General features: G+C 57.8%; 2 protein-coding genes across 10 annotated transcripts; one reads left to right on the forward strand and one right to left on the reverse strand.

Moving 5' to 3' along the window:
* Positions 1-1,095: 1,095 nt before the first annotated feature.
* RHBG (Rh family B glycoprotein) lies at positions 1,096-7,268 on the reverse strand. Of its 3 annotated transcripts, none has more exons than XM_054051178.1 (10): positions 7,083-7,268; positions 5,608-5,794; positions 4,664-4,814; positions 4,382-4,529; positions 4,026-4,075; positions 3,560-3,697; positions 3,264-3,397; positions 2,947-3,068; positions 1,773-1,846; positions 1,096-1,630 (listed from the first exon to the last, which is right to left on the reverse strand). In XM_054051178.1, the coding sequence occupies exons 1-10, from the start codon at positions 7,261-7,263 to the stop codon at positions 1,559-1,561; spliced, it is 1,257 nt and encodes a 418-aa protein (XP_053907153.1). In that variant the 5' UTR covers positions 7,264-7,268; the 3' UTR covers positions 1,096-1,558. The 3 variants fall into 3 exon arrangements, with proteins under 3 accessions (XP_053907153.1, XP_053907152.1, XP_053907151.1); XM_054051177.1 differs by having other exon boundaries at positions 1,096-1,589; positions 3,909-4,075; XM_054051176.1 differs by having other exon boundaries at positions 3,909-4,075.
* Positions 6,461-12,266, forward strand: HAPLN2 (hyaluronan and proteoglycan link protein 2). 7 transcript variants are annotated; one of them, XM_054051182.1, is made up of 8 exons: positions 7,291-7,548; positions 7,948-8,236; positions 9,289-9,431; positions 9,648-9,761; positions 10,025-10,375; positions 11,011-11,127; positions 11,229-11,414; positions 11,531-12,265. In XM_054051182.1, the coding sequence occupies exons 3-8, from the start codon at positions 9,347-9,349 to the stop codon at positions 11,812-11,814; spliced, it is 1,137 nt and encodes a 378-aa protein (XP_053907157.1). In that variant the 5' UTR covers positions 7,291-7,548; positions 7,948-8,236; positions 9,289-9,346; the 3' UTR covers positions 11,815-12,265. The 7 variants fall into 7 exon arrangements, with proteins under 7 accessions (XP_053907158.1, XP_053907156.1, XP_053907157.1 ...); XM_054051183.1 differs by lacking the exons at positions 7,291-7,548; positions 7,948-8,236 and adding an exon at positions 6,461-6,709; XM_054051181.1 differs by having other exon boundaries at positions 7,290-8,302.
* Positions 12,267-12,480: the final 214 nt, after the last annotated feature.

Genomic DNA, 12,480 nt, shown 5'->3' on the forward strand with positions numbered 1-12,480 from the left:
GCACTGGAGGTGTGAAAGCATCTGCCAGTCGCCCTGGGGCTCGTGGGAGATGGGTCACCAAAGCCTCCTCCAGCTGGGAACCCCGACAGAGCCACCATCACTCCTCTGGGAGCCCTTTGGGGCTGTGTCCTGGCCTGTCCAGGTGCTGCAGGACCCACCTGGCTTCCCTGGAGCTGCCACATTCCCGCTTACAGGCAGGAGATGCAGGACAGGGCAGGCAGGATGAGACCCTTCCAACGAGGACAGGCTGAGAGAGTTGGGGTTGTTCATCCTGGAGAAGAGAAGGCTCCAAGGAGACCTTAGAGAGACCTTCAAGTACCAGAAAGGGCTCCAAGAAAGCTGGAGAGGGGTTGTTCATAAAGGATTGTGGGGATGGGACGAGGGGGAATGGGCATAAACTGGACAGGGGCAGATTTATACTGGACATAAGGAAGAATTTCTTCACCATGAGAATGGTGAGACACTGGAACAGGTTTCCCAGGGAAGTTGTGGCTGCTCCATCCATCCCTGGAGGGGTTCCAGGCCAGGTTGGATGGGGTTTGGAGCCCCTGAGCCAGTGGGAGGTGTCCCTGCCCATGGCAGGGGTGGGACTGGATGGGCTTTGAGGTCCATTCAACCCAAACTATTCTATGATTCTCTTCATGAGGAGCATTTGGAGGCGAGCCTTGGGTGCTGCCAGGGGTCCTGGAAAGCAGGAGAACCTGGGGGCTGCAGTGGCCGAGAGAGAACCCCTCTCCCAACAGGCCTTTTTTTGAGGAGGGGGGCATTGTCTTGGCCCCAATTCCCAGTGCAAAACAATGGGTGGTGAGGGGAACACAGGGTCACCCCTGTGCTGGTCACCCCAATGTCACCCTTGTCTTGCCCCTGCATGTTGGTCCCAACCTCTGGTGGCCAAGACTCCATCAGTGGACCCTTCAGGAGGAGAGGACAACAGCAGGGATGGAGCAGCCCATGAAACTCCCAGCACGGGCATCCATCTCTAGGATGAAGAGGATCCTGGGGGCTTCGCTTTCTGTCCTGGAGAGAAACCTGAAGGAAACTCAGGTGGTGCAAGAATCCATCAGCAAATCCTGAAGCTACAAAAGATCTGAGTGTTTTAATTGTGTACAAAAGTGAAAGTAGAAAATCTTAGCTGCTTTCTGTGGAGCCGGGTACACACCCCTTCCCTGAGACAACCCCCCTCCTCACCTTCCTCTCTTTGGAGAGCAGTAGAGAGGGAAACTGAGGCACAGAGCACAGAGAGGATGTGGCTGAGCCAAGTCTGGACACCCTGAAGCGTTGGTGGGTCACTCCCACAGCAAGCACCGGTATCACTGCAGCATCTCTCCACCCAGCAAAGGCCCGTGGGCACCCAACAGCTCCCCAAACCTTTGGGACCAGGAGCTGACTCCTCCTGGGACAAGCCTGGCTGTCTCCGGAGCAGACAGCTGGGACATTGAGGCAGCCAGAAGGTGTTTGGCACTGGTGATGCCAGCAGAGCGTTGAGCCTCGAGGTGCAGGACCTCACCAGGGCTTCGGGGTCATCATACCAAGGTGCTGGTGCCCGGCTCCTTTCTGCTCATCCTGCCGTCACATCCTTCCTCAGCCTCCTGTGCCAACACAGAGACACAGAGAAGGGCAGAAAAGGGCCCTGATGGGCCAAATCAGGTCTGGATGAGGGCCACCTGGAGGGCTTTAAAGAAGCTGCCTCCCACGCTAAAGGCAGCTGCAGGAGAAGGAGGGGAGGGAGCACCGTAAATCCCTTTTTTCCGAGAAAAAAACTCAAGCTTTACCTCCTGGAGGACCGTGTTTTCCAGATGCCGCGTATCCAGGGGAGATCTCAGCCCCTTCACCTTCAAGACCGCTCCTAAGGATGCCGAAAGCGCCGGGTGAGGGCGTTTGAGAGGCGGGAGGGGACCAGGATGGGCTCCTCTCGCCGGGCTTCCCCTGACATCTAGCGGCAGAGCCGGGCTGGGCAGCTCCATCCCTAATGCTGGGGCACCTTCAGCCTTTGGGGCAGCTCCATCCCTAATCCTGGGGCACCTTCAGCCTTTGGGGCAGCTCCATCCCTAATCCTGGGGTACCTTCGGCCCCTGGGGCAGCTCCATCCCTAATCCGGGGGCACCTTCAGCCCCTGGGGCAGCTCCATCCCTAATCCGGGGGTACCTTCAGCCCCTGGGGCAGCTGCATCCCTAATCCTGGGGTACCTTCGGCCCCTGGGGCAGCTCCATCCCTAATCCGGGGGTACCTTCAGCCCCTGGGGCAGCTCCATCCCTAATCCTGGGGTACCTTCAGGCCCTGGGGCAGCTCCATCCCTAATCCTGGGGCACCTTCAGCCCCTGGATCTGCTTCATCTGTAATCCTGGGGACAATTCTGAACCCAGGGCAGCTCCCTCCCCAATCCTGAGGTCAGCTCCAACCCAGGGCAGCTCCAACCCTGGTCCTAGGAGCAGCTTTGACTGCAGGGCAGCTCCCACCCCAGTCCTGGGATCAGCTCTGAATCTGGGGCAGCTCCAACCCTGGTCCTGGGATCAGCTCTGACCACAAAGCGTCTCTGACCCCAGAGACAGCCCCTGCCCCAGTCCTGGGGGAAGCTCCAACTGAGGTCCTGGAGATAACTCCAGCACTGACTGTGATCTTGAGAGCAGCCCTGACTCTGGCCCTCCTCCTGGAGACAACTTCAGCACGACCTTGGTCCTGGGAGCAGCTCTGGCCTCTACCCTGGTCTTGGGGGCAGCTTCAACCCTGGTGGAAAACCCAGTCCTGAGTGGAGCTCCAGCCTTGCCCCTAGTCCTGGAGGAACCTCCTGCCTCGAGAGGTTTGCGCAGCACTGAGCACCACTGGGCTCTGCCCACACCAGCTGATGGAAAGGGTCCTCTTTGGGCTGCTCCTGGCTTTTCCCCGAAATCCATCAGTTCTCCTGCCCCTCTCACCCATCTGTCCTGTCCCAACAGGGTCAAAACTCACCGGTGAGGCAGCCCCCGAGCGTGGCGAGCAGCAGCGTGATGGGCAGGGCGCAGAGCTGGTAGAACGCCTGGTCGCTGGCTGTCCGGCTGCCCTGGGTCACCAGCGGGAACACGAGCTCCAGCCTGCAAATGGGAGCAGGGTCAGATTTTGGGGGACCTTGTTCTCCTGGGTAAGGAAATGGGGTCTCTGCTCACAGCTTTTGGTGACGTAGGGGTTGCTGTAACAGAAGGTACACGGAGCACCTCGTTTTCAGGGGTCGTGGTGGCCCCAGCTTGGTGCATGGAGTCATGGACACCCCTGATTTTGGTTCTTCTCACCTGCCACCGTAAGTGTCCGCAGTGGCCAGTGCGGTCAGCAGTGTCCCCAGTAAGGAGCCCAGGATTCCCGGCAGCCCGTGGACGTTGTGAACCCCACATGTGTCCTGAGTTTTCAGCCTGGAGCTCAAGGTGGGCTGGAGAGAGTGTAAGGAAGAACCAGGGTTGGGATGGAGGATGCTTACCCAAGATCAGTGTTTGCAGGTTTGGGAGCTGCAGGGTGACAATCCAGCGTCCCTCAAAGCCAGGTGATGCCCTGGCCTGGGACTGGTGTCCTCAGCTGTCCCGAGATGACTCACCGTGAGGAATCTGAAGGCAAGTGGTGGGATAAGGCCAGCTAGAAACCCCACAATGAGGGCCCCAAAGGGGGTGACCAACATCTCTCCAGCCATCCCCATCATGGCAGCATTGGCCAAGGTGGCATCCTGGATATGAACCTGGTGGAGCAGGACATAGTTGGGGGAATTAGCTCCATGGAGAACATCAGAATGAGGCTGGGGACTTTGGGCTTCCTGAGGGATCAAACTGGGTCTTAATGAACCTAAGAAAGCCTAATGAGCCTCCCCTTTTGGCCCAGTGCTCGCCATCCCTGTAGGACGCGACGTGGCCAGTGCACAAGGTTGGGGTTTGTTCCAGGAGAGGACTTACCATCTTCACGGTGTTCTCCTCATGGAGGACAGGCAAAAGGACAAAGGTGGCCAAGGTGCTTGCTGCCAGTGAGAAGTAAGTGTTGAGCAGTGCCCAGGGCTTGGTGTTACCACTCACCGTGGTGTCTGAGGTGAAGCTGGGCCAGAAGATCCACAGGTAGATGGTTCCTGTAGAGGAGGGCAGTGGGCAAGTTTTGACATTGTGGTTGATCCCTTGTGGGAGAGAAACTTCTTGTCAGTGTCAAGAGATTCAAGTGGCCACAGTTTGCAGTGTGGGACGTTCAGGTTGGACACAAGAAAAAGCTTTCTCCCAGACAGGGTGGTGCAGCTGCTACAGGGAGGTAGAAGACCTCTGTCATTGATGGTCTGCAGGACTCTGCTGGTCAAAGCCACAACCACAATATCCTAATTTTGGTGATGGTCCTTCCCCCACCACATCTCTGGTTCCAGTCTTGTAGGATTTGAGTTCCGTACCGACCACAGAAAAGAAATCTGGCTGGTGCCCCGTGTCCTGCTGCTTTTTCCTCTTGTCCACATGGAGCTGGTGCAAAATCCGCGAAACGGTCAAGCCAAAATAAGCACCAAAGGTGTGGATGGTCAAGGAGCCCCCGCTGTCGCTTACCTGTCGAACACAGAAAACCACTGGAGGAAGGGGAAATAAGGGATTTATCTCTACAGACAAGATGAGTCCTGACATGAGGAGCCTAAGCTCATGGTGACCCCATTTCTGGTGGTCCTTCCCAGTCAGTGACTCACCCCCATGAGACTGAGCAGGAGGTATTCGTTGAGAGTGAAGAGGGTGACACCTAGCAGGGTCAGCAGCAGCATCTGGACGGGGTTTACTCTGCCCAGCACAGCTCCAGTGGAGATGAGAACGGCTGCGGTGCAGAAGTCGGCACTAACCATGCTGGGAAGGAGAAGGAAGGTGTGGGGCTGGAGAGAGAAGGGTTGGGGAGGATGGGAGCTGACCCTGCATCCCACCACTCCCGCAAGCCGAATGAGCAGCCCGAGCCTTGTAAGTATTGAGTCTAGTTCTGGAATCCCCAACGTAAGAAGGTTTTGAAGCTGTTGGAACAGGTCCAGAGAAGGCCACAAAGGTGATCTGAGGGCTGGAGCACCTCTGCTATGAGGACAGCCTGAGAGAGTTGGGGTTGTTCAGCTTGGAGAAGGCTCCAGGAAGACCTCAGAGCAGCTTCCAGTGCTGAAAGGGGCTCCAGGAAAGCTGGGGAGGGACATTTTCCCAGGGCCTGGAGTGATAGGATGAGGGGAAATGGCTTTAAATTGGAAGGGGGAAGATTTAAACTAGATGGTGGGAAGAAATTCTTCACGATGAGGGTGATGAGACCCTGGCCCAGGTTGCCCAGAGCAGTGGTGGCTGCTCCATCCCTGGAGGGGTTCCAGGCCAGGTTGGATGGGGCTTAGAGCCCCTGAGCGAGTGGGAGGTGTCCCTGCCCATGGCAGGGGGGTTGGAACTGGATGATCTTTAGGATCCCTTCCAACCCAAACCATTTGTGTTGGTGACTAAGGGACAGTTGGGCGTGTGTACCCCCCAAATTGGCAGCACTGGCAAGCGTGGTGCACAAATAACCCGGCAGCCTCCTCCAAAGCAGAGCTGTGAGTTTTACACAGGAGGGAGCCAGCGTGCCAGGATTGGACGTCGCTGCCAGGCAGTGGCACCATCACCCCCTTGCCCACGTTACCTCTGAGCTCCCACATATATTTTGCCATTCAGGAAGGAGTATAAGAATCCCTGGATGAGGACAGCCCACTGGATGGCAAAGGCCACGATGAGGATGCTGATGGTCACGCTGCCCAGTCCATAGCGGCTGAGGAAGGCCATCAGGAGCCCAAAGCCAAGGAGAGCTTGGAGGTGGACATCCCTGAAACCTGGAGGAGCGGAGGCAGAGGGATGAGTCTGGAGATGTCTGGAGAGTAGTCACCCTCCTGCCTGCAGGTTCTCCCAAAGAGGCTCAGACAGGTTTGGGGGAACTAAAGGATTTAGCTGATATAAATCAACCTTGGTCCACCTACGCCTCTCTGGAACTGTGGTGGATCTGGCCTTGGATCTCCCTTGGAGATCTCCATGGGAGGATAGGAGTGGTTGTTGCTTACGCTAGTGACAGGTAAAGCCATCCCCACCTGACGCAGTCCCTGCCACCCTGTTTGCAGACACCTTGGTACATGCACGTGGTTCAACCCGCAGCCCAGAAACCTCCTGAGGTGGCTGAGAGGCATCTGCATCCTTTACACCAACACAAAGATGGGTCTGAGATGTCAACCACCACCCAGGACGTCTCTGCTGCTCCTGAAAATATCACCTCCCTCTTCATGGGACAAGAAGACCAAGTGGGTGAACAGCAAACCAGGAGTAATCGGAGAAAAATGGGACCCGATTTTCACTTGGGTTAAACGCCCTTTGCACCCCTCAGCTGTGCCGAGAGCTCTGCCCCATCCTTCCCTGTGCGCCGGAGCCTGAGTCACTGCCTATGCTGGGTGGGGTTAACGTGAGCAGGTGAAACTGGGAGAACCTGCCCTCTCCTTGCTCAGCTCTGCTCAGCTCCTCTCCCTCAACCAGGGCACTCCGGAGGCTCCTTCCCAATCTCCTGCCTTGCCTTGGAAAAGCCAACTTCAGACCCTCACCCCCAGCCAAGGATGAGCTCCACAGGGATGTCGGCACGCAGGAGGATGCTCCGAGTGGTTTGAACCTCCAGCCTCACATTGATGCTGCAGCAGCACCAAGGGAGCCAAATCATCCCTGAAAGGGGCTCAGCACAAACCCCACGGCACTGCAGAACCCAGAAGGTTGGTGGGAAGTTTTGCACACCCCAAAGTACCAGGAGTAGCTGCCGTGCTCCCCCCATGGATGGGAGGGCAGGTTTGTGACAGTCCTGAGTGGTCCCACTCCCTGTTGGGATTTGGCTTTGTCCAAACAGGTGGGAAATTCCTGCAGGACACCTGCTTTTTGCCCACCAACCCCTCCTTGGTGAGATGAATCGGTACCCAGCCCTGCAGGTTGATTTTTCCCCTCCTCTGCTTTACTCTGGAGCTTAATCCAGAGCTGGTGACAGGTCTATAGGCTGGACTGAGCGTGGTGACAACCCATGTCACCTCCTCAGCAGCACCGGGGGACCAAGTAGAGCTGCTCTCTGCACTCAACCAGGATGGCGATACTCACGAGGGTGCTGAAGATCCGAGCCCTGGTTCCTCCAGCTGCAGTTCAGCTGCTGGGAGCAGAGGCTGGAGCTGCTCTCAGGGCTGTACCGGACAAAGGCAGCGAAGAGGATGATGGTGAGGATTTGGAGGAAGAAGCACAGCCCAGAAAGCTGAAGCCTTGAGACGATGTTGTGTTCAGGCATGGTGTGGAGTGACCAGGGCAGGCAAACCTCTTGAAACTAAAGAAACACGAGGAGATACATGCTTGGGCTGCAAACTCCGCCTGCCAGGGCGGCTGCCAGGTCCTGCCCTTGCTTCGGCATTTCCCAAGGGCGGAAGAGTCAACCGGGAGCGGAATGGCGTTGCCAACACGGAAACCAAGAGCCAGCTGCCCCGGCATGCCTCGGCGCCTGTGTTCGCCTGATACGGGAAAGTCACCAAGGGGTTTGGTGTCAATGTCCATCTCAGCTGGGTGCCAGAGGGCTGAGGTGGGATTTGAGGGTGGGAGCAGCCGTGGTAAAACTCCCCACCGCTAAGATTTCAGCCTTTGGCACAGGAGAAACGGGATGGTTTTGGGGGGGTCAGGACGAATAGAGGTGGAAGGTGGCACAGCAAGGGCAGAGAGGGGGTGACCTGCTGCAGCGAAGCTCAGCAAAGCCAGGCTGAAACCCCACGGGCAGCGGAACAATGATGGGTTTGGCTCATTTTAACGAGCAAAAGGTGGGCAGAGCTTTGCACAAAAATGACGGCGTGGGTGAAGAGGGGCTGTGCAGGGAGAAGGAGAAAAACAAGGGTGAGGGGCACTCCGAGCCGGTGCCAGGAGAAGGAGGGAAAACTGGAACACCAAGGTTTCCTTTGCTTTGTTTTGGCTGCTTCTGCTTTTTCAGGGAGGTGTTTGCACCGCACCGAGAGCCGGTACGGATCCCATAAAGGGAGAGGAAAAGAAAAGGATCCGAGAAGGAAAACACAGCGGGTGTTTGAGAAGTGACTCGGGGAACTCATTTCCTCTGCACTGGGGCCAAATAATGATCTCAGAGAAGCAGTATCGGGTTGGGGTCATGCCCTGACGGGATGGAGGAGGAGAATGAGTCACTTTTGGAGGTTTCGTGAGAGCCGAGGGGTGCAGCTGCTGCCTTCACTCGGGAAGAATGCAAGGAACCGCTCATCTCATTGATGGTACCACAGAGCTGGGAAACAGAATCCTCCGGCCAAGAAGCCCTGGAGGCACTGCTGGAGGAGAGGGTGGGGCAGGATCTGCTTTCCCAGTATGGGATGGATCAGGGGGTGTGATAAAAAGAGATCACAGGCGCTCTCAGAGCAGCTATGGATCTAACAGGGAGGTGTTCAAGGCCAGGTTGGATGGCGCTTGGAGCCCCTGATCCAGCGGGAGGTTAGGGGGGTTAGAATTGGATGACCTTTAAGGTCCCTTCCAACTCAAACCATTCTACGATTCATTCCCTGAATCACCGTGGGGGGATGCAGGAGGGGAACATGTGCTGTTGCTCTGGTTTTGCCGCAGGGAAGGAGCTGAGGAACCAGCGTAAGCCCTGGTGCCGCTTCCCCTCGTGGAGGATCGTGCCATGCGTGCCACGGCAAACCCAGGCTCCCCGTGTCCTTTGGTGCCGGGGACAGATGCTGCTTGTCTTGTGTTTCCTTTGAGAAGAGCTTCCTCCGCCCCTGGAGAACGGGACCCTGGGGGAGGGCGAAGATAAGGGAGCCCAGAACACAGCCGCATTGTGTGGCCTTGTTTTGCTCCCAGCACCACCCCAGCCCCAAGGTGGGGATGGAGAAGCTTCTCCAATGTCCTTTCGGAGGGCTGGCGGGATGCAAGAGCAGCAGGAACCCTCTTGTGCAGCCAAAGGGAGCAGCAATCCCTCCCGTAAGAGGCTTGATTAAAAACTAACCATCTTGCTGCCCGCAAGAGCAGCGAGCTCTGCCCCAGCACTGAGATCCAAGGGTTTGCCAGCCCAAAGTACTGCCGGAGCCCTCTGTGGTGCTGCCGTATTCCCTGATTTCCCCGACGCTGTGACCGGCAAATAAAGGGATGTTTGTTAGCAGGGCGCTCTGTGTTTTTGCCCAGCAGAACAATAAAGAGAAAGATGCTTACAATGGGAAATTGTGCTTCCTCCTCCCCGTGCGTTCCTCGGGGAGGTGTCGGGAGGCCAAAAATAAAGGAGAAAAAAAACGGGAAGGGACTCCTGCGTCCCTGTGTCCCCTCTTTCCGGCAGCACTGCGACGCAGGTTTGACCTTTCCAGAGCCTTCAGCCCCGCAATGGGGCGGCCGTGATGGAGACGGAGGGCACCGGGGCAGGACGATCGCCGGAGGTGTTGGATGGGAACGGTGGAACCGCAAAGGACACGGCTGGGGACGGTAAGAGGTGTGGGAAGACAGGGAGGAGGGTTGGCAGCTTCTGTTGGCTCCGTGGCCTGCGAGGTGATGTCCGATTTGCACAATAAAAGCTGGTGAGCCCCGAGTGGAGCAGGACCATGCGTTGGCTCCGCAGCATCCCTGGCAGCGAGCACCGCAGGTGCCTCCTGGGCCCCACCAAAGCCAACGTTTGTCCCTCTGCGCATCCCTGACCACCAGGCACCGTCCTGCCCCTGGCTCTGAGGATGCGCTGGATTCTCCTGCTCGGCTCCCTCTGGCTCTCGGCAGCATCACCAGCGTCGAGCATCTTCCAGAGGCCGACAGGGAGCCCGGGTAGGGAGCAGGGCTTGGGGGGAGGCCGGGATGCTGCTGTTTGGGGTCACGGCTGGAGGATGGAGATGATGCTGGGTGGGGGCACCCAGGGCAGGAGCTGAGCTGTGCATCCCAGGGATAGCAGGAGGGAGGAAAAGGAGCCAGGCTGGGTGGTGGAAACCAGGCTGGAGATGCCGAGGGGCACCAGGGAGGAGGAGTTGTAGGGGGTGGTGGGACCAGAGCAGTGATGAGGCAATGCTGAGGCAGCTGGGGGTGTGCCACAGCCCCCCCGCACATGCAGTACCTGCTGGAGCCCCTCCACACCACGGTGCACACGCAACGGGGAGCCACGGCCACCCTGCCCTGCGTCCTGCGCGCCCTGCCCCGCAACTACCGCGTGAAGTGGAGCAAAGTGGAGCCGGCCAACTACCGGGAGAACATCATCATCATCACCAACGGGTTGTACTATAAGAACTACGGGCCGCTGAGCCCCCGAGTGCGCCTGCGGCACAGCCACCGCTATGATGCCTCGCTCACCATCACCGATGTGGCTTTGGAAGATGAGGGTCGCTACCGCTGCCAGTTGGTCAATGGGCTGGACGACGAGAGCGTCTCGCTCACGCTGCACCTTGAAGGTGAGGCTGGGTTCCCTCCTGTCCCATCGTAGAATCATAGAATGGTTTGGGTTGGAAGGGACCTCAAAGCCCATCCAGTTGCAATCCCCTGCCATGGGCAGGGATATCTCCCACTCGATTAGGGCGCTCACCCCATCCAACCTGGCCTTGAACACCTCCACCACTTCCCTGAGCAACCTGGGCCAGGGCCTCCCCACCCTTATCGTGAAGAATTTCATCCTAATGTCTACTCTAAACCTTCCCCCTTCCAATTTAAAGCCATTCCCCCTCATCCTATCACTCCAGACCCTGGGAAAAAGTCCCTCCCCAGCTTTCCTGGAGCCCCTTTCAGGACTGGAAGATACTCTAAGGTCTCCCCGGAGCCTTCTCTTCTCCAGGCTGAACAACCTCAGTTCTCTCCGCCTGTCCTCATAGTGAATGTGCTCCAGCCCTCAGATGACCTTTGTAGCCTCCTCTGAACCTGTTCCAACACCCCCCTCAGGGACAGAGGGGAGAGCAAAGAGTGGGTCCTAGATCGGACTGTTGGTCCATGCCTGGGTGCTTCCACCCCTTTTGTCCCCTTGTGGGATGATAAATCAAAGCCTCCTTGGGGAGAGCATCTCCTTCATCCTCTGTTTCCACCCATGTCCCGATAGGCATCGTCTTCCCCTACCAGCCCAGCAATGGGCGCTACAAATTCAACTACCATGAAGCCAAGCGAGCCTGCGAGCAGCAGGATTCCCGCCTCGCCACCTACCAGCAGCTCTACAAAGGTGAAGCATCTTAAAAAAACATCTTATCCACCCCGAAACGCACCTCAGTGGGCACAGGAGGGGAGGGAGGGAGTGGTGCTGAGCTGCCTCTTGTCCCACAGCCTGGACAGAGGGGCTGGATTGGTGCAACGCTGGATGGGTCCTTGATGGGACTGTCCACTACCCCATCATCAACTCCCGGGAGCCGTGCGGTGGCCGCCTCCTCCTACCAGGTGTCCGCACCTACGGGGCCAGGGACAAGCAGAAGGATCGATACGATGCTTTCTGCTTCACTTCTGCTCTTCAAGGTAGCTCTGGGCTCCCTTATCCCTCCCACGTTGGCACCAAACCCCGTTGGCCACCTGGCTTTGCATCAGGGCTGGGGTTGCTCACCTTGGGGGCCTCTCACCCCATCCAACCCTAGGTGAAGTCTACTTCATCCGGGGCCACCTGAACTTCAAGGAGGCCGGGCAAGCGTGCCGCAACCATGGAGCTGCTATTGCTAAAGTTGGGCAGCTCTACTCCGCCTGGAAGTTCTCCCAGCTGGATCGCTGCGATGGGGGGTGGTTGGCGGATGGCAGCGTGCGGTACCCCATAACCAACCCACGTGAACGCTGTGGGGGGCTACCAGATCCTGGAGTCCGCAGCTTTGGCTTTCCCAGCAAGGAGATGAGGACCTACGGCACCTACTGCTTCACAGGGAAGTAGGAACGCTAGGAGGAGAGGTGGGCTGAGCAGAAGAGATGGTGGTGGGACACTGGCCCTCGTCACCCAAGTGGAGAGCTTGAGGTATAGGGTGAGGAAGGGTCTCCTGGTGATTTTGGGTGGTTTGGGCATCCTCTGATGGAGCAATAGGGCTGGGTTAGGGTGCTCGGGGCATCCTCTGATGGAGCTGCTCCCCACACCTCAGCCTGCTTTGGGGCTTGTTGGATGTTTGGGGTTTGCTGGAGAAGCTGGGCTCATCGCTGGGCCAAAAAGGGGGTCAAATCCAGGCAGCACAGGCTCCGTGTTCCCCAACCCCAGCCTATCCCTTGCCCACTCCCGCTCCCTGCAGCCACGAGGGCTCTGGCTGCTGCAAGCACACTGGAGGGCCGGGCATTAACGAGCGTGACTAATGGAGTTTCGCCTTCTCAATTAATAAAGCAACGTAAAGCTGCCCCTTCTCTCGCCTGGCCTCTGTCCCCCAGGACCGTGTGGCCTCTCGATGAGGGGAATTTGCCAAGGACTTTCCATCTCAAGTAGGGCTCTGCCCTGTCCCCTGGCGTTATCGGTGTCCCCTGGGGTTATCGGTGTCCCCGGGGTTATCGGTGTCCCCGGCGTCGCACGCGGGGGGGGTTCTGAGTTTTGCTCTTCATCACGGCCAGGGAGAGACAT

This window comes from Cuculus canorus, chromosome 28 (genome assembly GCF_017976375.1).
Source record: "Cuculus canorus isolate bCucCan1 chromosome 28, bCucCan1.pri, whole genome shotgun sequence".
Taxonomy (NCBI): Eukaryota; Metazoa; Chordata; class Aves; order Cuculiformes; family Cuculidae; genus Cuculus; species Cuculus canorus.